A 12,986-nucleotide genomic window follows, 5' to 3' on the forward strand; every position below is an offset into this window, starting at 1 on the left:
AGTAACATGTTCTGTAAAATAGCAAGGCACTCAAGATTTCCTGATGGCCAGCGACCTCCATTTCTCCCGACATACATGTCCATACAGTTTACAGTTATTTCATCTAAAATCTCTCCCACCATCACAACTCATCTCATAACTTAGGCAGTAATGTTTTTGTGACACTGTAAATGTACTGTGTTTCCTGGGGGTTAGAATTTTTTTAACTGCTTAATCTTCATTGAACACAGACTTTCATGGCCTCTGTATCACTGGGATAACCCTGGGGGGCAGCCGAGGGAGATTGTAAGATTTTCAATTCACTTCGCTCAAACACACATTTGTCAGGTTGGCGCCCAAGAATACTGTATCTCCTCACTGCAATCTCAAATTCGCGGAACCAGATCAGAATGCTTGTGATTCTCACAACTCAACAGCAGAGGTCACTCTTGCATTTGTTTTCACAAATGCAGGAGAGTCGTCTGAGTAACATCAAGACATCTACTGCACCCAAGGAGTTGGATCACAGCATTTATGACCAATGACAGCCTGATACTGTGGTGAGTCTAGGACTATTCTAGTCATACTTTAACAAAGTATAACTTGTAAACCTTAATGAAGCCTTCATAAGGCCCCAAAAAAAGCTATAGATAATATATAGGGTGACGTAACAGGGCTTTTTTATGTGATGTTTTCCAAATTACAAATGTTTTGCTTGATGTCCCTGTGCTCTACACGTACACCCAACAGTGTCTGTTGTGGTGCACTGGTCTCTCTTCGAGCCTTCTGTCCTTTCCACGCTCCACACCCTTGTCTCTATGGGAGATGACAGGGTCACAGGAAACCCCCTGTCCCACTGCCACCACACACACACACACACACACACACACACACACACACACACACACACACACACACACACACACACACACACACACACACACACACACACACACACACACACACACACACACACACACACACACACACACACACACACACACACACACACACACACACACACCACCCTCGTTGGAACAAACACAGTCCCCGGAGCCTATTTCCTGAGTGGCCTACTGTACTAAAATAACAATGACAGGTGGGGTGGGGTGGAGGTGCACCCTCCTTGTACACCCCCCTTCCCAAACACACACCTCTCCCAACCCCCTGAAGACTTCCTAATCCGCTGTGGTGGAGGTGCACCACAGTGCAGAGAGTGACCCATCTGAGAAGGAAGGATAGAAGGATAGACCTCTATATCCCCCTTCTGTGCTCTGGGTCTCAGGGGCCAGGACATTAGCAAATGTAATGCAATGCAATGTAATGTAAAACATTGTCATCTGTGGGGTTAAATACATATGCTAACCTCTCCCTAGCCTGACCATTAGCTCACTTCATACGTCACAGAAGGTGACCATATACTGGACTGTTGATTGGTAGAACTTTTTAAATATTATATTTCAGACGGAATAAGTAAAATGGAAAGGATAAAGAGAGAGAGAGACTGACAGAAAGGGGGATGGGAGTTTTACAAACATTTCCTTTGCAACTTTCGTAGAAATTCAATAGCTGTGTGTGCTGTGGCCATCTTCAAAATTCAAACCAGTCCTCCATGTAAGCAATTCAGTTTGTCCTTCTGTTACGGTCAATCTGTGTCCAGGAAATGGCACCTTTGCGTGTATTTCATTCCCTTCAAATAAGGTCTGGATTATTTACTGTTATTATTACGTACCATTCCAGGTTAACAAGTTAACCATTAAGCTACATCTGTTATAATGGTTTCAATGTTATGGTATGTAATGGTCTTCAATTATAAAAGACCCAAACACACACTGGTGGTAATGGTATAGGGTAGGGTTTAATGGTAAACATCACTAATCACACTACAGAGCAGTTTTCTAATAATCCTATTGAAAAATATGACTGCCATGCAATAGTTTACAATTATACTGAACTAAAATACAAACGCAACATGTAAAGCGTTAGTCCCATGTTTCATGAGTTGAAATCAAATATCCCAGAAATGTTCCACACGTACAAAAAGCTTATTTCTCTCAATTGTTTTGCACAAATGTGTTTACATCGCTGTTAGTGAGCATTTCTCCTTTGCCAAGAAAATCCAAACACATGACAGATGTGGCATATCAAGAAGCTGATAAAACAGCATGATCATTACACAGTTGCACCTTGTGCTGGGGGCAATAAAATGTGTAATTTTCAAACACAATGTCACAGATGTCTCAAGTTTTGAGGGAGCGTGACTGCAGGAATGTTCACCAGAGCTGTTGCCAGAGAATTGAATGTTAATTTCTCTACCATAAACCGACTCCAACGTCGTTTTAGAGAATTTGACAGTACATACAACCGCAGACCAACTTGAATTTTTCAATGAGAGGTTGCAGCACAGATAGCCTGCAACAAACATCCCTTCCTAGAGTAGCTCAAACTATGCATGTTATGTCTTCATGAGACGCCATCTTAACCGACTTCATTTGGCTTCAATGCACTATTGAGTCTTCACATAGGAATGAATGGTGTCACGTGATCAATAGCTTTGTCCAATCGATAGCTTTGTCCACACAATTTATTTTCATCATGAGAAAAATCGATGGGTTTTCTATCCAAAGTTGCTAAGGACCTATTGTGATCTATTTAATAAACACAAGAGACCAGTGAAATGGATAAATGAGTGTGGCGGTATAGCAGGAACAGCAGCAACTCATGGCCAAAACCTGATATTTTCACTCTACTTTATGGGAAATAATGCAAGTGACTTCAATTACAAATTTCCTGCAATTCTACAAATGTTTAAGTCATAAGCCATGGTAATATGATATCTGGATGAGAGTGACTAAGAAAAGTTTCGATAGCAAGACTAATTGACCAATCTAAAAAAGTTTAGCTGACATGGGCTAATTGAGTGACTGTCAGTGAGTGACACATAACAAAGGGCACAATGCTGATGCACAACCAAATTTCGAAACGGCACCTTGTGTATTCTAATAATCTAACACCTCAACAGTAACTTGAGACACCGACGGATTATTGTTATTATTTTTTTGATTTATTTAATAAATGAGGTCTGGACCTCGGTGTCCTCATATGTAGCTATGGCTCTGGTCATGTGTGAGATGTCTGGAGGTGAAAGAAACGCACACTTGTTTAGGCGAGGTGCTGGCTAGCGAAGTAGAACACTTGAAAAAGAAAAGGAGAGCCTCACACTAGGAGCTCAGATGCAATAATTTAATAACCAACATTTTGACAGACAAGCTGTCTTCATCAGGGTATAATGACAAATACTAATTTATATCGTTTGGAAGGACACACAGGTGTCTGTAATCATGGCTGGGTGGGGCTTGAAGTCACTGGTTGGTTAACAGATGTAAATAGAACATATAAAAAGCATGGATGGATAACATACAATCATAGATACGATTTGTGCTACATGGGCCTACAAACATTTACAAACAATAGCAAAATCACAAGAATGGCTTCAGATCAAAGCCTACGTTGAGTTCGAAGGTTTGTTGGTTATGTCGAAACGTTGGTTATTCAATTATTGCATCTGAGCTCCTAGAATGTGAGGTTCTCCTTTTCTTTTTCACGTGTGAGAAGTGCCATATTTAATTACATATAAGCCTCTCGTCCCCTCAGGCAAGGATGGAGGAAAACAGCGTGGATGATGAGATAGGATCCAAATCTACCTCTTCTGTCTCAGCCTCCAGTATTTATGCTGCAGTAGTTTATGTGTCGCGGGGCTAGGGTCAGTTTGTTATATCTGGAGTACTTCTCCTGTCTTATCCGGTATCCTGTGTGAATTTAAGTATGCTCTCTCTAATTCTCTCTTTCTCTCTTTCTTTCTCTCTCTTGGAGGACCTGAGCCCTAGGACCATGCCTCAGGACTACCTGGCATGATGACTCCTTGCTGTCCCCAGTCCACCTGGCCGTGCTGCTGCTCCAGTTTCAACTGTTCTGCCTGCGGCTACGGAACCCTGACCTGTTCACCGGACGTGCTACCTGTCCCAGACCTGCTGTTTTCAACTCTCTAGAGACCGCAGGAGCGGTAGAGATACTCTTAATGATCGACTATGAAAAGCCAACTGACATTTACTCCTGAGGTGCTGACTTGCTGCACCCTCGACAACTACTGTGATTATTATTATTTGACCATGCTGGTCATTTATGAACATTTGAACATCTTGGCCATGTTCTGTTATAATCTCCACCCGGCACAGCCAGAAGAGGACTGGCCACCCCTCATAGCCTGGTTCCTCTCTAGGTTTCTTCCTAGGTTTTGGACTTTCTAGGGAGTTTTTCCTAGCCACCGTGCTTCTACACCTGCATTGCTTGCTGTTTGGGGTTTTAGGCTAGGTTTCTGTACAGCACTTTGAGATATCAGCTGATGTACGAAGGGCTATATAAATACATTTGATTTGACTTGATTTGGAGAAAAAGAGAGAAGAGAGAGAGAAAAACGAGAAAGACAGAGATGGAGAGAGAGGGGGGAGTAGAGTAAGAGCAGATATTAAAGAGAGCTGAGGGTGAGACATAAAAAGCGATAGTCGCAGAACCTACAGTATATAGTTGCAGTGATGGAGCAGGACAGAACACAGAGACCTGAGAATATTGTGATTCTGTTTGGGCTCCACACTGTCCAACCACAGCTGACCGATATGACTGGACTGTCTGCCACCTGATCCCTGGGTATGTCAACAGATTTCATTTTTGTGTGCATATGAATGTGTATACACACACACACACACACACACACACACACACACACACACACACACAGAGGCCCTCACTAGCACCCAGCCAGGTCTGGCCTACTGTAACCCCGGCCCTCTCCATATCCTCTCTACATTATACACACAGGCATTTACAGTAAGAGGTATTTATTTGACTTGTAGTACTTTGTTATATTGTGGGTCAAACTATTCTATGAGAGGTACCAACTCAGTGGAGTGTTTATATAGCTGAGAAACAGAAAGACAAAGCTCCGGGGTTTGGCTCACATTCAGCCTAAATATCCTAGTGGAAGTCTAACTCACTACTACTGGGCGATTAAAAATAACATGGCATTTGTTCATTTAGATGACTGTACACACACTACATTGCCAAAAATATGTGGGCACTCCTTTAAATTAGTGGATTTGGCTATTTCAGCTACACCCATTGCTGCCAGGTGTATAAAACCAAGCACACAGCCATGCAATCTCCATAGACACATTGGCAGTAGAATGGCCTTGCTGAAGAGCTCAGTGACTTTCAACATGGCACCGTCATAGGATGCAACCTTTTCAACAAGTCAGTTTGTCCACTTTTTTTGCTAACTAGCATTAGAGCAATGACTGGAAGTCTATAGTAACTCCTAGTAAATACCATAGACTTCCAGTCATTGTGCTAATGCTAGTTAGCATGATCTCTAACTTCCTTCATACTGGATGCAGAGACATAAAAATGGTATCCATGAGTCCATCTGACTGTGGGGAAGTAGATAAAGGGCTTCATTGCCAAAATCCCGAAGTATCCCTTTAAGTCTACAAAGGGGTCAGGTCAACAAGGTTAGGCCTATGGGGTTGATACATTGGCCGTCGAAGCTGAACAGGGTAATAAAGGGGTTAAAGGAGTTGGGATCGTGTCCAATAGCATCAGGGCCAGGTCTAAGGTTTGTGTGTAAGGGTTGAAACACTGACCGTCCTGTAGCCGTAGTTGTCTGAGGAATAGAGGGTTCTGTAGGACGTTACATCTCCCTGGTTCATCCTCTCTGGTCACAAGCATCAGGTCTGTATAGATGAACACTGTCACCTAGAAAAAGAAAGAAAGAAAGAGAGAGAGAGAGAGAGAGAGAGAGAGAGAGAGAGAGAGAGAGAGAGAGAGAGAGAGAGAGAGAGAGAGAGAGAGAGAGAGAGAGAGAGAGAGAGAGAGAGAGGAGAGAGAGAGAGAGAGAGAGAGAGAGAGAGAGAGAGAGAGAGAGAGAGAGAGAGAGAGAGAGAGAGAGAGAGAGAGATGGTGAGAGAGAGAGAGAGATGGTGAGAGAGAGAGAGAGATGGTGAGAGAGAGAGAGAGATGGTGAGAGATGGTGAGAGAGAGAGAGATGGTGAGAGATGGTGAGAGACTGAGTTAAACCTAGCTGAAAATATCTTCTTGCTAAAACTCGACATCACAGCACTGTGCATGCATTGCAAAACAGTTTACATAGGCGCACAACACACATTTACTCTTTTGCCAAACACATATATACACACACACACACACACATCTTGACAGTCTTTTAAAATGTTTGATAGATGATCATCTTGATAGATAATCTGGTTAGTGGAGGACTTGTCACCCTGTCATGTTAGAGTAGTTGTCTATCTGGTGTCAGGGACAGACAATGATCAGGATCAGAGCAGCACACACACACACACACACACACACACACACACACACACACACACACACACACACACACACACACACACACACACACACAGCCCCTCTCACCTCTACAAAGTGTCTTTGTAGCGGTGTTAAACTGCAACCTTCTATGCAACAGGAAGTGTAGTTCACACAGGAACACAGTGCACCGAGGTCTCTAGACCATCACTGCTTCAGCAAGCCCCCCTAAAGATGACATTTGCATCTTATGTGCACGCATGACTAATCCAAACCCTAGCTAGTCTAACTTATTAATGGGTTTACTTACTATTCTTATGACCCACTAAAGGAAAAACTTTGCTAACATAGAGAAATATAAAGGTACTGAGGTTCTGAGGTTCTGGGTCCATAATTCCTTGCGATTGAAGCATTTTAAAGCACCTGAATAGACCAACAGTACCACTTATAGCTGGTACATGTTTAGAGGGTAAGGGATGGTGGAGGGTGGAGGGTGGGGGTAAAGGAATGGGGGGGCTTGCGTGTGAAAGAAGAGAAGGGCAGGACACACACACTGCCTTCCCAAACTGCTTTCCTTCCTGGCCATAGGATGTGTGTGTTTCAGGCTGTGCTGTGTAGGGGGTGTATTTTTGGCAGAGGTACTTCTCTGTCTCTTGCATGTCAGTGGATGGTCCAAACAATGAGGCAGGCAGGAGAGCGAGCCACCCATTGTTAAGGCTAAGGAGACTGGGTGACCCGTCCCCTAGCCCCTTTATACCCTACTATCATGTTCCAGGTCTCAATCATGTTCCAGTCCCAACTAAACACAGTAGCTTCTATTAGATATGCGTGTTACTTTCTCACCATGTGAGCACATGCAAATACTGTACGCATGGAATTCACAGGAGGTTGGTGGCACCTTAATTGGGGAGGACGGGCTGGTCGTAATGGCTGGAGGGGAATAAATGAAATGCGATCAAATACATCAAATACATGGTTTCCAGGTGTTTGATGCCATCCCATTCGCTCCGTTTCAGCCATTATTATGAGACGTCCTCCCCTCAGCAGCCTCCACTAATGGAATTGTATGTGTATACGTTGCAAATACATTGTGTGGATGACTGTGTGTGTGTGTGTGTGTGTGTGTGTGTGTGTGTGTGTGTGTGTGTGTGTGTGTGTGTGTGTGTGTGTGTGTGTGTGTGTGTGTGTGTGTGTGTGTGTGTGTGTGTGTGTGTGTGTGTGTGTGTGTGTGTGTGTGTGTGTGTACGCATGGGTGCCTATTGAAAGCCTACATCTTTTTTTTTCACATTTTGCTGCCTTAACATTTAATCTAAAAATGGATTAAATGAGAGTAACCTATTCCACATTTTAAAAGTGAAAGAAAGTTATAGAACATTCCCAATAATACTTGGTTAATACTTGGTGGAAGCACCTTTGGCAGCAGTTACAGCTGTGAGTCATTTGGAATACGATTCTACCAACTTTGCACAACACTTAGGGCAACATATATCCATTGTTTTGGTCACAATTGCTCAAACTCATTCAATTTGGTTGGCAGTCATTGATGAACAGCAATATTCCAACCTTATCTCTGATTTTCAAGCAAATTTAAGTCAGGACTGAGACTAGACAACTCAGGAACACTCAACACCTACTGGAAAGCCATTCTGGTGTGTCTTTGGCATTAACGTTTGTGTAATTGTCTCACTGAAAAGAAAACTCTATCCCAGGAGTAGGTTTTCAGAAGACTGAGGTGGGTCTTTCTCTAACTTTGATCTGGGCTTTGCCCCTTTCATATTTATTTGGATCCTGACAAACTCCCCAGTCCCTGCCGATTACAAGCATACCTATAGCAGGATGCTGGCACCACTATTACACAATTACAAAAATCTAATTTAATCCTGTTTTAGATCAAATTTGAAGGCAGCAAAATGTGAAAAAAGTTCAATGGATTGTAGACTTTCTTTTGGCACTGTATGTGTGTGTATCCGTGTGCATGCGTGTGTATTTCAGTGTGTAGGTGTCTGTGTGTGTGTGCCCAGGGCGAGTGTACAGTGGGCTATGCATCACCAAGGTAAAAGCTGTAATATCACAAATTATTTACAGATTACTTATTGAAACAGGGCCAATCTGCAGAGATGTCTGGCCCCACATTGACTATCTACAGCACAAACACAGACTGTTAAATATTTGTCCTCTTTTATCAAGCCCCAGCAGCGCCCACAATTACCAGCTCTGACGCTCTGAGCCAAGACCAGGGTTTGGAACCAAAATTGTTTCCAATTGTTTCGTTCTGAACAGAACCAATCATTTTTTCCATTCCATTCCACTGTTCCGACCTGCAAAATAAAATTATGAATCGGTTCGAACCCCAAAAATGTAACGGTTTATTTGGCTCCTTTCTGTTCCTTTTTAAACCTCTGAAATCAAATTAGCTCAACATTAAATTACTTCACCCATCAGTGCAGATAGAGCAGCTTGCTATGGAGTGGGCAAGCTATAGTTGTTTTAGCCTAGGCATCTGATAGCACATGGGTGCTATCGACTGCCAAGGCTACAGTTGTTTACATGCGCGATGGACTACCAGGTGCAGAGCGCAAGATGCGACAGAAATTTTGGGGTGGGGAGAAATCGAAAGAAGGTTGAGAAGGAGGCTTGGCTTGAAGCACTGGGCATCTTATTATGGCATGTATTATCTGAATAAGGCCCACATAATTATACCTACGGAGGAGAGGCTTCTATGAAGGAACTTTGAATGCCTTTGAACTTCAGAGAGTTGGACCAGAACTAGCTAGATAGCTAACGAGCTTGTGTGTGCAGAGCGGCACCAGAATTAAAAACACGTCTTACCTTTTTATAGTTAATAAATCCAATGTGAAACGTGATAACTATAGTATTCCTAACTAGCATTGAAAAAGTATATCCATTCTTCTCTCCCTAATTTCTGAATCACGCATGTAACATCAGTAGGCTACAGTAGCCTAATCTTCGTAGGGAGGGGCACATTGCCTACACACCACTATAGGTGGCAGGCAAACACTGGAGTGCGTTTCTGAGTGACCGAGTGAGAGCTCTGGCATAAGCGCCTTGTTGAATTTTTTGTGGGACTGAAAAAAATGCCCTGAACTTAAAATGAAGTTATTAACCGGTTCTCATGCTTTTTTAATAACGGTTCTGTTCCAGAACAATATATATCACTTTCATTCCCGTTTCTGATTCTGTTCCTCTTAAAATGTAGTTATTTTCCAGTTTTCAGTTCTGTTCCATGAACTGTTTCAACCCCTGGCAGAGACAGTGTGGAACTGAAAAGCTGATCTGACACAATGAAACGGGGATAAACTGTGAGGAATTGGAAAATAAAATTTCCTCATAGTACGAATGTAGTATTGTCAATTTTTATCTACAGAAGACACATACACACACAGCTAGACGACAAGACCTTTTCAATAAGATCAACACAATTGATCAATAAGACCAACCCCCTCCTTCCCTCTCTCTTTCCCTCCTCTCCTCCTCTCTGAGTGTCAAGAAGACTCAAGTCAACAGGGTCAGAGCTGTTTTTAAAACCAGCCGCCCACCCTACTAAAAACCCCTAAAACCGCAGCTGATCTCTTCTGGCTTTCTGTCTTATCAAGGAGGTGAGAGGGGGATAGATAGGAATGTCGCTCCAGAATAACCTGTCAGGATGTGTGTGTGTGTGTGTGTGTGTGTGTGTGTGTGTGTGTGTGTGTGTGTGTGTGTGTGTGTGTGTGTGTGTGTGTGTGTGTGTGTGTGTGTGTGTGTGTGTGTGTGTGTGTGTGTGTGTGTGTGTGTGTGTGTGTGTGTGTGTGTGTGTGTGTGTGTGTGTGTGTGTTTTAGAGAGAGCGAGAGAGGGTCAAACACCCCTTCTGCCAACCACCTAGCAACCATCCTGGATGGTAAACAGGGCGTCCTGGTCTTCCTCTCCCAGACCCCTGCCAACGTACACCTCTCTTCCCCCCCACGCCCGCCTCTCCATCACCTTTCCTGGACAATATTATCACAATGGCTGCCCAGCTTGTCATGGCTTCCCTCTCTCACTCAGCTCTCTGATTCCCAGAGAATACAGGGTGGATAACACATCATTATGTGTGTTAAATACAGTATCCACCCTCATTCACCACAACATTGCATTGTAGCTTTTCACTAAAGCCAAGGCCAAACCGAGGTGCTCACCCTCAACCACCAGTCTACAGAATATACTGCAGGACTTACAGGCATTTATAACTACAAGGGTAAATATGGCCAACATGTAATGAATTGCTCTTTTTGAAGCGTTCTCAAAAAAACTGAGATATAATATAATTTATAACATATGAGAGAGAGAGACACCATATACATTTAGTGAATACTGTGTTTGATTGAAACTACGGTCAATGAATCATCAATCAAAAGAAAGTCCTCCAGTCCATTGTATTGAAGCAACCATAAGCAGACAACAATAGAGGAAGTTCTGGAGGATAAATGGTCCTTCCACTCTGATAACACAACACAAAGGTCAGGAAACGTGACAGAGGGAATGAGAGAGAGAGAGGTACTAGGGACCACAGAACTGTATCATTCCTTAGACCTGTGGGTCAGGACCCACTTGTGGGTTGCCGCAGGGATCCAGGTGGGTCGTGGGATGACATTGCAAATGTTATATATACAGTACCAGTCAAAAGTTTGGACACACCTACTCATTCAAGGATTTTTCTTTATTTTTACTATTTTCTACATTGCAGAATAATATTGAAGACATCAAAACTATGAAATAACACATATGGAATCATGTAGTAACCAAAAAGTGTTAAACAAATATTTAATATTTTAGAATCTTTAAAGTAGCCACCCTTTCTTTGTCTTGATGACAGCTTTGCGCACTCTTGGCATTCTCTCAACCAGCTTCATGAGGTCACCTGGAATGATTTTCCAACAGCCTTGAAAGAGTTCCCACATATGCTGAGCACTTATTGTCTGCTTATAGGGAGGCGGGTCAGAGCCCTGGCCGTGTGGTGCCGGGACAACAACCTCTCCCTCAACATGATCAAGACAAAGGAGATGATTGTGGACTATAGGAAAAGGAGGACCGAGCATGCCCCCATTCTCAGCGACGGGGCTGCAGTGGAGCAGGTTGAGAGCTTGAAGTTTCTTGGTGTCCACATCACCAACAAACTAACATGGTCCAAACACACCAAGACAGTCGTGAAGAGGGCACAACAAAACCTATTCCCCCTCAGGAGACTGAAAAGATTTGGCATGGGTCCTCAGATCCTCAAAAGGTTCTACAGCTGCACCATCGAGAGCATCCTGACTGTTTGCATCACTGCCTGGTATGGCAACTGCTCGGCCTCCGATCGCAAGGCACTACAGAGGGTAGTGCGAATGGTAAGTACATCACTAGGGCCAAGCTTCCTGGCATACATGACCTCTATACCAGGCGGTGTCAGAGGAAGGCCCTAAAAATTGTCATAGACTCCAGCCACCTTAGTCATAGACTGTTCTCTCTGCTACCGCATGGCAAGCGGTAAACAGCTTCTACACCCAAGCCATAAGGCTCCTGAACAGCTAATCAAATGGCTACCCAGACTATTTGCAGTGCCCCCACCCCCTCTTTACACCACTGCTACTCTGTTGTCATCTATGCATAGTCACTTTAATAACTCTACCTACATGTACATACTACCTCAAATAACCAGTGCACATTGACTCTGTATCGGTACCCCCCTGTATATAGTCTCGTTGTTATTTCACTGATGCTCTTTACTTGTTACTTTATATCTTATTCTTATCTATATTTTTTGAAACTGCATTGTTGGTTAGGGGCTCGTAAGTAAGCATTTCACCTGTAGTATTCGTGACTAATAAAATTTGATTTGACAAATTTGATTTGATTTGAGATGAGTCTGTAACTTGAACTCTATGAAGCATTTATTTGGGCTGCAATCTGAGGTGCAGTTCATTGCCGATTTCTGAGGCTGGTAACTCTAATGAACTTATCCTCTGCAGCAGAGGTAATTCTAGGTCTTCCTTTCCTGTGGTGGTCCTCATGAGAGCCAGTGTCATCATAGTGCTTGATGGTTTTTGCATCTGCACTTGAAGAAACTTTCAAAACGTCTTAAAGTAATGATGGACTGTCGTTTCTCTTTGTTTATTTGAGCTGTTCTTGACATAATACGGACTTGGTCTTTTACCAAATAGGGCTATCTTCTGTATTTCACTCCTACCCTGTCACAACACAACTGAAATGAACTTTTATCAAGGCAAACCTGTTAATTGAAATGCATTCCAGGTGACTACCTCATGAAGCTGGTTGAGAGAATGCCAAGAGTGTGCAAAGCTGTCCTCACTAAATAAATAAAAACCCTTGAATGAGTAGGTGTGTCCAAACTTTTGACTGGTACTGTATGTATATACACTGAACAAAAATATAAACGCAACATGGAACAATGTCGAAGATTTTACTGAGTTACAGTTTATAAGAAAATCCGTTAATTGAAATACATGCAATAGGCCCTAATCTATGGATTCCACATGACTGGGAATACAGATATGCATCTGTTGGTCACAGATACCTTAAAAGAAAGTAGGGGCATGGATCAGAAACTCAGCCAGTATCTGGGGTGACCACCATTTGCCTCATGCAGCCT

The 12,986-nt window shown here is 43.0% G+C and overlaps 1 protein-coding gene across 4 annotated transcripts in view; it reads right to left on the minus strand.

Annotated features, from left to right (window-relative positions):
• The window catches only part of LOC129864126 (regulator of G-protein signaling 3-like), a 271,563-nt gene that overhangs the window by 161,495 nt on the left and 97,082 nt on the right, over nt 1-12,986 (minus strand). For all 4 annotated transcript variants that reach the window (XM_055936752.1, XM_055936755.1, XM_055936756.1 and 1 more), the window contains one exon: nt 5,676-5,787. In XM_055936752.1, coding sequence (XP_055792727.1) covers nt 5,676-5,787 — 112 coding nt within the window. The remainder of the gene's footprint in view (nt 1-5,675; nt 5,788-12,986) is intronic.

Source organism: Salvelinus fontinalis, chromosome 10, assembly GCF_029448725.1.
Source record: "Salvelinus fontinalis isolate EN_2023a chromosome 10, ASM2944872v1, whole genome shotgun sequence".
Taxonomy (NCBI): domain Eukaryota; kingdom Metazoa; phylum Chordata; class Actinopteri; order Salmoniformes; family Salmonidae; genus Salvelinus; species Salvelinus fontinalis.